This window comes from Drosophila grimshawi, unplaced genomic scaffold (genome assembly GCF_018153295.1).
Source record: "Drosophila grimshawi isolate 15287-2541.00 unplaced genomic scaffold, ASM1815329v1 contig_44, whole genome shotgun sequence".
In the NCBI taxonomy this organism is placed as follows: domain Eukaryota; kingdom Metazoa; phylum Arthropoda; class Insecta; order Diptera; family Drosophilidae; genus Drosophila; species Drosophila grimshawi.
Genome location: NW_025063240.1, coordinates 10,210,030 through 10,222,991, shown reverse-complemented (window position 1 = coordinate 10,222,991; position 12,962 = coordinate 10,210,030). Strand labels below are relative to the sequence as shown.

The window sequence follows — 12,962 nt, the reverse complement described above, 5'->3', positions numbered from 1 at the left end:
TTTTGCAGCCACATCCTGCACATTAATTCTGGCTGCAAAAGCAAAAAGCAAAAATCAACTCTGACAACTCTGCAATATATATCTAAAAAGAACACACGAACATTTGATACACTTGCACAGCAGACCAAAATAAGTGTGCTATATAAAATCAAATTTTATGGGAGTATAATTACTGACGAGTCTGGCTAAGAAACATCCTTCTCGTAAAACATCCTTCTTAATAATATTCTGTCAAAATGTTGTAGAATATTCATATTTGATTGGCTCAATAATATATGCTTCCGAGCATTGCACATCTCATAAGATCTAAATTGGAAAACCAAGAAAGTTTCTTATTAAAGAAAGATCCTTCGATTCATCCTAAATATTTTCTGCTAAAATGATTCAATTGGCTCAAAAATATATCCTTGAAACCATTACCATTTCGAGAGAGATTGAGTTTGTTAAGAGCATAATTACTGGCGTGAAAAGGCTAAAGCATTTTAGAAAACCAAAAAAAGGAAACCCCAACATTTTACTGCCAAAAAGTTCCAGTTTTTAGAGGCTCAAAAAGGCTTCTCTCAAAGCATTACACATTTTCCCCATCAAAATTGTAATACCCTGAAAGGGGATTATAAAAAAACAGTAGCTAAATAAAATGCCAGCATAATTCTGCTGCAGTCACAATTACACACACCACACCGCACACACACACACACACACACACAGACAGATGCACACAGATGCACACACACCACACGCTGGGAAAGACAAAGAAACATGGCCAGAAACAGAATGGAAACGTGCCAAATTGTTGTTTTTAGTTTTCTTTTTTTGTTGTTGTTGTTGTTGCTGTTGTTGAACACACACACACATATCTTTGAGTGTAATTTTGGAACAAGTGTCGCTGGTTGCAGCAGCAGCAGCAGCATCAGCAGCAGCAAAAGGAGGTGGAGGCGTGGCAGGAGAAGACGAAGCTAACTGCTGCCATTTGGCAATGCTTTGCCTCTGACTGTTGACCTCTCTGGCAATGGTTACGGTTACGATTACAATTACGGATTCAGTTTCGGGTTTATGCCAATGCAATGCATATCAGCTCTATTTTCTCCGTGCAAAAACATAGTTATAAATAAATAAATAAATAGGAAACAAAAAGTTAAGTTGGGTAATCGCCAATTGCATTTGGCACACTTGTACCCTATAACCGGGCATTGAGTTTAAGTATGGCAGAAACTAACCTTTAAAAGACATTCTCCACGGTATGAAAAAGATAACAATTCAATTTGCTACTTGACCTTTTCAGATGCCAAACTGTTTTTTTTCTAATTGTTTCTTCTATTGTAGAAATACAGAATTTTCTAGGGTTTATGAGAGTTGTGTTTCTATTTCTGTTTTAGCGATTGTTTCTACTTTTGTTGGTAGGTAGTATTTCACAGGGTATATCATAGTTCAGCTCCTTTTTCTGTTCTGTTGATAGTTTCTTCTATTGTTGTCACGCTGTATTTGCCAGGGTATAGCATAGTCGAGCTCCTATTTCTGTGTCTTATCTGTTTGCTGCCACTTTTTTGCTTTATTAAATTATACATTTCCATAATTGCTTCTATGAATAATAACAAGTTTTAAATTGCGAAAACTTTTACTGCACAAATATAAATTTATTTTATAGAATTTGCTTCAAGTCGCTTCTAAGAATTGCAAATTATTTGCTTATCTAATTGACTTACTATTAACTCAGATATTTCATATTTATCTAACTGTGTGTGTGCATATTGTCTTATATAATTAACCAACTGTGAATTTACTATTTACAGGGTGTCATAATTCGAGAGGTGGACGACGGTGTTCGTTGCGAGCAATGCAAATCAGAGTGTCCCGGATTTGCGGCTCACGATTGGAGGTGAGTTGAAAAGAATGTGCAAAGCTGCATTTTATTAATCACTAAATATTGCGTATACGCACTGCAAACACCTCCCGAAGATCAACGACTATTTTTTATTTATTAAATACCCAATATTTCTTACATTTCTTTGGTTATTGCAAGTTTTAAATGAATTATTGCAAATAGAAAGCTGTCTCAATATTCGTTGCCGCACTGTGAAAGCTGCTCAAAAGCTCCCGTGTGCTTCGCAAAACAGCCGCCAGATGACGCCAATGCTGCTGCCTCGTTCGTTTATTGAAATGCTAGATAAAATGGCGTTTTTCAAAATCTAATCAATATTTTTAGCGTATTACCTACGGCCTCTGTCTACACCCACCCACCCACCAATCCCTACGCCTACCCACAACCTACCCACCGCAGTTGGCAATTCCTCATGTCGACCAACCAAATAAATAATGCGTCAGCATTGCCAAAAAGAAGAAAAAAATCTTTTAAAGGCAGCCACGACAAGTGTACTCGTTTGCCAAATATTTTGATCGTAAATTCAAAAGAAAAACAAACGTTAAATTAAACGGTGAAACTACCCAAAAAAAGAAAACAGAAGGCGTCATTTATTTGGCCAAATTCTGGCTAAAGGATGATAAATGCGGATTATTGGGGTCAAGAATTGAGTAGAGAAAACTGCATGTGACATATTAATTCAGTTTATTTTATGTTCAATTGCCGTACTCAAATATTGAGCACTTTTCTCTGTGCAATTGTGCTTTTAATGCATACTCAAAATCGAATGGAAATGCAAATTAGTGACTCGTTCTACCAATTGGGAATAGCACTTAACGGTTTCAGTGCCCTGGCCACAAATTCAAATTACGCCATTCATTTGTAAAATTAGTTTTTCTGTCTGTCTGTCCGTTCGTCCATCAGTCCGTCCGGCTGTCTGTCTGACTCGCCTTTGCGGGTTTGTTTGCATTTTCATTTTAATTTTCATTCTCATTCGCGTTTTGAAGCTGGCCGTATGCCAATTTCGATTTACGGCGAGGGCCCAAGAGACGTAATCGCAACTTCTGATAATAATATATGTACATATATATATAAAAACGTATGGATACGGGGCGTATGCGCAGTTTCATTTGTTTTTTGTTTGTTTGACTAAACGCTGCTCATTTCTGTCTGTGTGGGTGTGTGTATTGAAATTGTGCTATAATTCACTTGTGTTTTTTTACTTTATTGTTTTTTTTTCGATTTTAATGGGCGTCTGGTTGATTTAATGGCAAAAACATTGGACATAAATTATAATTAAATACTCATATATCTCATATATGCAAGGCATACCAACTTAAATTTAATTATGCACATTAAAACGTGAAGCAAAGCCGAGTTTCCAGCTTTCAATTTACTATTGATCTAGAAGTAAAATATTTATGTCAAAGTCTCCGTATTATTTTATTGCAATTGATTTGGATTTCAATATGAAAATTAACTTTTAATGCAGTTTTCATGTCGAAGTCGAACCGTGATTAAAAAGCGCTGGTTTTTGAAATCGACTCTGGAAAGTTTTGATTCATCCCTTTAAGCACTTTTTGGGTGTATAATTTTGGAAAGAAAATTGAACCAGAACCACATTCTCAGCTTTAAGCGCACCACGATTAACAAGCCCAGATTTTGACAACAACAACTTTTTTATCAAACGAAGATTGCCAATTAATTTGGAAATGTAAAATTGGTTCAATTTAATGGTAATTAGTGCAGTTCCCTCGAATTGTTGCCAATTCGGGGAACATCTTTACTAATGATGTGGTTCTATTTGCCCCATCATCGCAAAAAACATCTTAACTATTAACAATCCCATAAAAAACTCAGCATGACCACAAAATTTATCTTTTGTGCGCTGCTCATTGGAAGTGGATGTGGAGGAGGGGGTGGGGGTTGAGGGGGCGTAACATGACGACCCGCTGAGTTGAAGATCGTGTTTGGTTCGGCTCTCGACTCTCTCATCGGCTGCTGATCGCTTCACTTGCAGCGGCGGTAATTAACTGTGCTTTCCAAAGACCTTGACTTGCTTTTTGATTCCACTCTTCCATCAATATAATTGATATGCTCTCTCGTAGCTCTCTCCCTGCTCTCGGTCTCTCGCTCTCTCTCTCTCTCTCTCTCTCTCTCTCTCTCTCTCTCTCTGGAAGCTTTGGCTTTCAATTGATTTCGATTGCGCCGATGAAAGCTCGAGTACAGAGTCTTATTCGCTTCCATTGAAACCGTGTGTTGCAATTGCTCTCTGCTTTTGGGCAATGGCTTAAGTTTGGGCAACGCTTGCACTTTTTTTTTTGCAGCAGAGCGAGTGAGAGAGAGATGGTGGGGATGTTTGAGCAATGAATCGAGCGGAGGTCTGACATTGAATTGCAAAACAGCGAGTACAACTGACTAACTGTTCAATTGTCTGACGAAGTCGTGTTTTGCGACTCGTGTTTGCTCGCCGCACTTGGCCTATTAAGCTTTATTTAATGCAGCCGACAACTGAATAACGGCGCTTCGTGTTTCGTGCTTTTGAGTTGAGTTCGCATCTGCTTCTCTGGTTTATGCTGTACTTTGACTCACGCTCAATTCCAGGCCTTTAACATTTTGTGCTAGTTTTTTTTAGTTTTTTTTTTAGTTGTTTCTTAACATTTGCGCGTTGCCCACGCGATCAGTAGGCGAATTCGCTTAGTTAATGAAGTTGCTTGATTTGGGGGGTGCATAAAATTAATCGAAATTCAACTGAGAAAACGAGAAAACACAATGAGTGAGAAGCTTTTTTCTCGCTGTTTGCATACAAGTTTGTGTTAGTTTGTGTGTGTGTGTGTGTAGAGCTTATCAGTATGCGAAGCACGCATTATATATGACCGCTATAGATAGCTGTCTGTCAGCAGCTGTCATTGTTTACATTTTAAAGTGACTCGCGCGCTCAGTTCAAGTCACGCTCTTTGCTCAGCCACAACCACAAAGAGTACAGCAGCAGCAGCAGCAGCAATTTAATTCAAGATGCAATTGAGAATGAAATCGGCTACGAGTGATGTGTTTGAGGTGCAGCCAGTGTTGGTCAAGAAGCAGCCCAAGTTTCCCACACGCGAACGTCACATGGCCATCAGGCGTAAGAAGTCTTCGGTTAACTTGACGCCATCTGGCGGCAGCTACGACAAGTGAGTTGAAACAAACAAAACGATATTCATCGCATAAGATGTAAAATATAAACAAAAAGCAAGCGAGTTTTATGAGCTCTGTAGAAATCACGTAAATGTTTTTGGACAAGTTTTATTTTGTGCAAATTGTTCAGAAGATCGTTAATGATTATTATAATGGCAAATGTTTTCACGTTTCCCAATCGTTCGTATGAACGGCTGCCAAGACATTTCCACAGCCACGGGCGCAATTTATGAGTGATTGAACAATAATTATGAGCGAATGAATCTCGTCGACGATTCAAAACTATTTTAATTGATCATCAATCTGTTGGCAATCGAACAAAACAAAAAAAAAAAAAAGACAAAGAAAGAAAAGGGGTGCCAAAAAAAAAACATTAAAGATTTATATAAATTTTGGTCAATTTTTCTTCTTCTTTTCGATTTCGGCAGCTGTTTTGCATAATTTCGCACTCATTTTTGAGATATTCTTCATGTTTATCGGTGATATTTTTGGGTGTGTGTTTTCCTTTGAGAGCAAGTGATGAGCCGATAAGTATAATCGAAGGAATTTGATAATTTGTTGCACACTTAGGGTAAGAATTTCATTTGTAATTGATTGAAAATTTACGGATCTGACGCAATTCGCCTGCTCAGATGTCAAATAAATCGTATGGCTCAATTCGAAGAGAACTCAACTCACACTCAAAGAGCGCCTTCCTCGAGTGAGAGATGTGCTGCCCCCATTAAACCCAATTAGTCGGCTCGTACAAATTAATAAACAGGCGTTTTGGTTCGAACCCCAAAAAAGAACATGTATTTATTGATGATATGCGAAAAAAGAACCAAAAATATAGATATATATATATATATTTAAACTTGCTGAAAGTTGGCAAATGATATTTAAGTTGGAACCCAGAATAAACACACGTGTTTCTATCTGTCTGTCTGTCTGTGTGGTCCATGCGATGTTTAATATATAAATAAATGTGGGAAAAAAATGTCGAAAGACATTAGCTGCTTCATTTTTGGCGGGTAGATGTACGTTAATGTTGCTACCTGTGTACCAGCACCAGCACATTATCTAATGTAAAATAATTGCCTTAATGGCTGGCAACAGACTCAACTTGGAGCTTTGGACCCATTCCAGCCAATGGCTCTGCAGCGACAAGCGCCAAATGTATCTGCAAGATACGTGTACTGAATGTAGCTAAAAGTACGCATGTGTGTTCGACAGATGCTGCCCCAAGGCGGCAAGGTAGTGTTGTAATTAAAAGCGGCAAATGACAGCTACAGGTAAATAAACAAATACAAAAACTAATCCACACACACACACACACATAATATATTCTTTTAGGTTGCTATTGTATTGATATTTATGGTTCGTAATATCTATTGATAGATGACTTTTGTAATAAACACTGCGATTTGCCCAAGTAATACTACATATATGATAATCATCTGTAGTTGTTCAAATTTATTGACTCCCAAGTTCAAGTCCAATGTTCAACAAAAACTGGATTATTTATAAATCGCGTAATGTAGTTAATTCATTTACCATCTGCCTTCTCTTTAAGCATTAAATGTTTTTCATTTTTCCAATTGTGCAGATACTTTGAATTAACTAGTAAAGTATCATTAAAATTGTATAAATTCGTATGAATTCGCATGCATAAAAACAATTCGTGAGAACAAATAAACAAACTAATTACATATACTAAGTGAACCCACACATATTTGATTAAATATAAACTGTCTTTAAAGTGAATGTTATTTAAGTCGTGGCATATAGAAAGAGTTAAGCATGTTGAATATAAATGCAGATTCGCCAAGCTAAAATCATGAGTCTTAGTCAGGATTTGCTTGGTTGTAATCCACATCGACCTTAAGCATTGGCTTCAACTAATTCCATATCCGCGTTTGTACAACATATTTATCAGCTTTCGATTTACTTATCGGTCTTTGCTTTGCGCTCTTGCCACTATATTATGCGATATCTGCTGTGCCGCATATCTTCCCCATATGCAATTTGTTTTTGCTATGCAGCGCCAACTTTTTCCGGCATATATCGCCCATCAATTAATCAGCAGCGTCGCCAAAGTCACGTTTTGCATTTCGTAATCGAATATGGATGCATCTACATACATATATAACGTACTTACATACGTATTACCTTACTTTTTCTCTGCCTTCTCTTATACCCATTAAAAACGGGTAAAAAGGGTATAGTGGCTTGTAACTGGTAGAAAAGTTTCTTATTGATGCATTATAAATGAATACATTATTCATTAACTGTACAAATCTCATCAATATCTCATAAGGAACACCCAACTTAAAGTCGAAAATCTATTCTCATAATAATGATAAAAGCACTTCCACGCATGCTTATATTTGGGTGTGTAAAACTGGTAATAACTAAATTTAGCAACAGGGTATCACGTAGTCGAGCGCATTTTGCTGCAGCATTCTTACTTGTTTTCTTAATGGGGCTGCTTATCAAGTTGAAAGACAGCAGGGCGGCGACTTGCGAGATGTGGCGGTAAGGTAAGCAGTGAAAGGAAGAGGCAGGGGGAGGGGTGGCAAGGGGAGTGCTTGTATCTGATGGCAACTTTTTCTTGGCCAGAGTTAATAATGCATGCAATTTGTAAGGCTTGGCGACCAAAACGTGCGCCTCTAATTAAGTGCACCCAAAGACGGGGGCAAAGACGTCATCAATCTTTAGTCCACCTACACTTCTGACTATTTGACGCTGTTAACGTGGCTCATACTGCTGCCCTTTCCCTGCACTACCCCAATTGAATAGCAATTAATCATTTATGTTTATAGCGTGCGATTTTGCTATGGGTGATTTTTGTGCATTAAAATAAAATCTCATAAATAAAGCACGCAACAAATCTCTTGTATCTCTGCTTGCAGAGAGCCTCTTGCTTGCGTCACAAACGAGTGTGTGATGGGGCTGAGTGTGGCGCGGGGTATGGAGGGGAAGAGGCATTCCCCCCACCCCCACCTGTGTGTGCTGTCCGTCAGCGATGGACAGGAGACTCTTGAGGGTCTGTTGACTTTTTGGCGCGTACGCCATGAATGAAAACACTTGGCCGAAACCAATCACCACACAAAACCCCATCTTCGCCCCTTCGCAAGAAACACATTTGTATATTTTTAGTCCAAATATACAAATTTACCAAAGTGCCGGCAAAGTGAGCAGCTAGCAAAAAGAATAACAAAAACAACATGTTGAGAAAATACAGAAGCAGTTGTTTAAATACTCTTCACGATGGCTAAAGATAATAATTAGTCTCTGTAAACGAGAAAACATAATAAATATTTGCTATTAACCAGGCTAAGATCTACGCATGATATCCAATTTTAGTTTCTGCTTCTATTCGATTAAAGATATCAAGTCAAATTGGAAATTGCTGTCTCTAAACACTTTTTACAGGGTATGCAATTAGTTGCGCTTGCCTACACGTTCAACATTGTGGCACATACTTTATTTAGTCAGTGTAGTGGCCACATTCAATGGCATCATAATATTTTTACGGGCCATTTGCGTTTGCTTTATGGATTTTGTATAGTTGCTGACAATGTGTTTTGCGCCTTTAGCCCCTTGACAACATCCACGACAAGCCAAGAACATTTCAATTGGTTTTTACGATACTAAGTTGCGTCTTTGTTTCTAAATACCCGTAATTTGTTGCATGTTAGTTGTGGTAATCAAAGCAGGCAACTTGTCACAGTCGCTGCTTGATAAATGTGGCAAGCAGTTGCTGGCCACTTGACTCTGACCTTGACCGCCTTTCCCCCCTCCGAAGCAGCAGCAGCAACAGCAGCAGCAACGGAAGCGTAGCGTGGCAGAATCCATGGGCTACATTTGTGGCAATGCCAGCGAATAAATGCAGCTTGCCCGCTTGGCCATTAATTATCCAGCCAAATGCAGCTGTGGCTCGAGCTCCAACTCTAGCTGGGACTCCACTCGAGTCGAGTCGAGTCGACTCCACTTTGGGGCAGTCAAGCGCACAACCTGTTGACTCATTAGCCGTCGCGCGATTCACACACGTGTGCAACGCGTGCCGTGTTAATCAAGTGCTGCCATAAAAAAAAACAAACAGCGATTGACCGACTACGCAATACGCTGTCAATAAAAAAATATATTCTCAAGTTGAAATGCTGAAAATTGAACTCTTCTTGGGGAAAAAAACTTTTTACTAGGAATAATTTTTTCCAATGAAAATTTTATTATGTTGTATAATTCAATTGAAAAATTGTGCAATCATTTTTTTCTTGCTTTTTCATAAAATGATATTTTTTAATTTTAATTGTAACTAAATTCAGATAAGTTGAAAATAAATATTTTTTTAATGATATTTTCCCTCCCTTTTTTTAAGTCTTCTTCCATTTCATATGTTGCTTCAGCTTACTTAAGTATATATTCTTATATAACATAAGCTTTTATAATAGTTTTCTATTAGCCCATTAAAAATAGAAAAACCCCATACACAAATTTAAATGCAGAATCAATCCAGAGAACAAGCCCCACTCAAAGCTGTCTAAAACTTGACAATTGGTTCAGTTTTGCCAAACTTATGGGCGTTTTAAGTGTGAGCAAGATAACAGCAAAAAAAGAAAAGAGAACCCAACGCATTTGCATTGCTAATAAGCGCTTGGTGGCTGCAGCAGCAGCTGCTAATGGCAAGTGCCATATGATTATCGCTCCTCTCTCTATCTCTCTCTCTCTCTGTCTGTGTGCAGATAACGCTGCTTACCTGTCTCCCACGATGCGTTGCTCTTGGTTCTTTACGTTGCGCTGCTTTCTTTCAGCCGCGCTGCTGGCTGCCGCCGCCAGTGGGAGCTTCGTTTATGCTGCTGCTGCTACGCTTCGGCTGCGGCGGCGTCGTGCGGCGCGCCGACAGCAACAATAAAAGCAAAAACACAACGAGCCAGCAGACCAGACGACGACGCCGACGCAGAGTTCAGTTCAGTTAGAATTGAATTGTGTAACGGTGCGGTTGTCGCTCTCTCTCTCGCTCTGTCCAGCGCCCTTACACTCAATTTTATAAAACGCACGCGTTTTCCTAGCGATTTCTTTCGCCCCAGCCGCGCGTTTTTATCATTATTATTTTTTCGTGTTTTCTGTCGACTTATTTATGTACGTGTGCGCGTGTGTGTGTGTGTGGCAAAGGTGCAAAGACACAATTATTTGACGAAAAATTTAATCAAGCCCAACAAAATAATGCTTATTATTAATTTGTAAGACTCGGCGACATCATTTTGGTTTTTTGTTTTATTTTTTCTTTTTGTTCGTCGTTTTTCTCGCTGGTTTCTCAAGTTCAAGTGCTCCAAAAATTCTTGGGCATCTCATATTTTGAGTTGTTGTTGTTGTTGTGTATTCACAAACAAAATGCCAATTGCTGCCAGCCATATTTGTTTACATTTATACATTTGCGGTTTTTGTTATGCATAAACATATGCGGAAATCTCTAGTACCAAAAAAACCAAATAACCAAAAGGCCCACAATATATTTCTTGCCATTTCATGTGTTGTTGTTAATGTTGATGTTTACAAATGCGGTGACAGGCAGATCAGTTCAGATCAAAAGTAAAATTTTTGGCAAGAGTCGCAAGAGAATTTCTGATATATAACAAAAAAAAACACGTTGAGTGGCAGGAAATATAGGCGAAAATCGGAATTTAGTCAAACTTTCCAAATTCCACATTTCTGGAATTTCAAAAATATTCCAATATTTCGAGTGTGTTTCAGTTTTGATTTGAGTCTTATCTGCAAATTCTTTTGTTATTAGTTTTTATTTTTTGATTAGAAAAGAACATTAAATAATAATTGTTGATAAGAACGCACTTCAGTCTACTTTGTGTGACGAAAAGACACTATTAAATACCCCCCAAAAAATAGAAGAATAAATAAAATTCATATTAATGAAATTGTCCACATTCTGATTTATATTCACAGTCAAATCTTATATACACTGATATGCATAAATATATACAAGTATCCGAGTGTATCATGCCCCCTTTAATGTCATGTCTTTTTTTGTGTAACACATTGTGACCAGATTTCGCGGAACTATAATCCCCCCATCACACACACAGACACACAGACAGACAGAAGCTATAAAGCTAAGCTAAAACTAAAGCCAAAGCAAAAGTAATGTGCATGCAAGCAAGGCCGCCATAATTCAGAAAGTGCAATGCAATTTGGCATTTACATACACACACACACTCACACAGACACACACACACACACAGAATGTAACAGTTGCTGAAGGAATATAATTTGTACATTTCTGCAAAAGACATAAAGTAGAAGCTGCTGCCATGACAACTCGCCACAGCTCCACATCATTGCGGGGGGTTTCCCTGTCTCTCTGTCTCTCTCTCACTCTCACTTCAACTATCTCTTTCTTGCCTAGTTCCTCTGCTGTCCCTGCTGCATATGTTAATTATCTACCTTCAGCTGAGCGTTGTTATTATCATTGGTTCCCTGCTCACTGATTCAATTAGCGGTTGCCATCTATACGCATAATTTATATAGTAAGCACTTGCTTAACTGACTGGGTGGGTAGCTTATGTGGGGCAGCAGTAGATGCAGTAGTCGCAGTGGTCGCAGTCAGCCAGTCAAGTGTATTATTCTATCGCCCGTAGCTGCAATGCTCATTGTTGTTTTCTGCTGTTGTTCTTGTTGTTGCTCGTCGTAATCGCATTAAAACTCATTTAATCGAAAGCGAAAAGAGGACAAGCCAGTGAGTGCTGCCTTTTTCTATCTTACTCACTATCTCCCTCACTCACACACACACACACACACACCTTGTGGCTGGATGCAAGCTCATAATTGAGATTTGTTGCACTCTCTGCCGTTTGACTTTTATGCGCGCTTTTATTGTTTATTGTTTATGTCGCAACATGTTCAATTATAGTGGAAAATTGGATTTTGCTCGCTATCCGGTGGGGAAAGGCAGGTCAACTTGCAACCGCTGGTTGCAAGCACTGCCTGAAAGCGAGTAGCAAAACATATACATATATACAGTGTCTCCCAGCTTATTTAGACCAGTGTCTAGCAAACAATTTAAAGTGCTATCAATTTTTATGCAAAGAAACAAACGCAAAATGTTTAAATGCAAATTTGTTTCATGTTATATCACGTTTGAAAAAGAAACTTTAGTTTTGTATTAAAATATTAATTATGTATACATATATATATATATACTCAAACCAAGTTGAGGACGCTTTAATGTCAGCTTGTCGCCAGACGTTTTCCAATTGCCCGAAACCGGAGCGTCGAAGCATTAATACAAATATAAATGAAAGTGACTTTGGGGCTTATCAATTGTAATTGTTGCCTGCCACTATTGCCACCCGCTTGCACCCCTACCTCATCAAAACCAAAAAAACCTTAACAAAACCAACAAAAAAAACTGCCAAATGCTGCGGGCAACAACAACAACAAATGCCATCGTCACCCCTCTGTCTGTCTGTCTGTCTGTCTGTGTGTCTATCGAACTGGCTGGCTTTTAATTACATTTATCTGCGAGCAAAACTTTGGCAGCAACTTCTTCGCTTTCTGCTGTGCTGCTGCCTGACGTGTTCGTTGTGTTTAAATACTCTGTATAATTCTCAACGCGGAGAGCATTTTAACAAGAATTGTTGATTGTTGAATTTGTATTGTGAACTTAAAAATTAGTTGGAACTCTTCTCAAGAGCTGCTAAACTTTTTGCATACGAATTAAATATTTCTCATTTCCAAAGCCTTTGGCAACTTACCAAACTCAAATGTTGTTGCTTCTCCTTAATTATTATAATATTTGGGCTGGCAACACCTAAAAGTTTAGCTGCGAATTAAGTTGGCTGCGCCTTAGCAGTTTAAGTTGAACGCCAAAGCTTCAACTATATTATAAACTATTTAATATTAAATATGGGAAAATGGGAGTGCCTGTTGATAA

The 12,962-nt window shown here is 38.4% G+C and overlaps 1 protein-coding gene across 2 annotated transcripts in view; it reads left to right on the top strand.

The window, feature by feature from the left end:
• Positions 1 to 12,962, top strand: part of LOC6557733 (four and a half LIM domains protein 2) — a 58,448-nt gene that overhangs the window by 16,962 nt on the left and 28,524 nt on the right. Inside the window, exon 3 of one of the 2 annotated variants that reach the window (XM_043215297.1) lies at positions 1,791 to 1,876. In XM_043215297.1, coding sequence (XP_043071232.1) covers positions 1,791 to 1,876 — 86 coding nt within the window. Of the gene's footprint in view, positions 1 to 1,790; positions 1,877 to 4,858; positions 5,032 to 12,962 lie in introns of those variants that run through there. The other variant, XM_043215299.1, reaches the window with a different exon arrangement.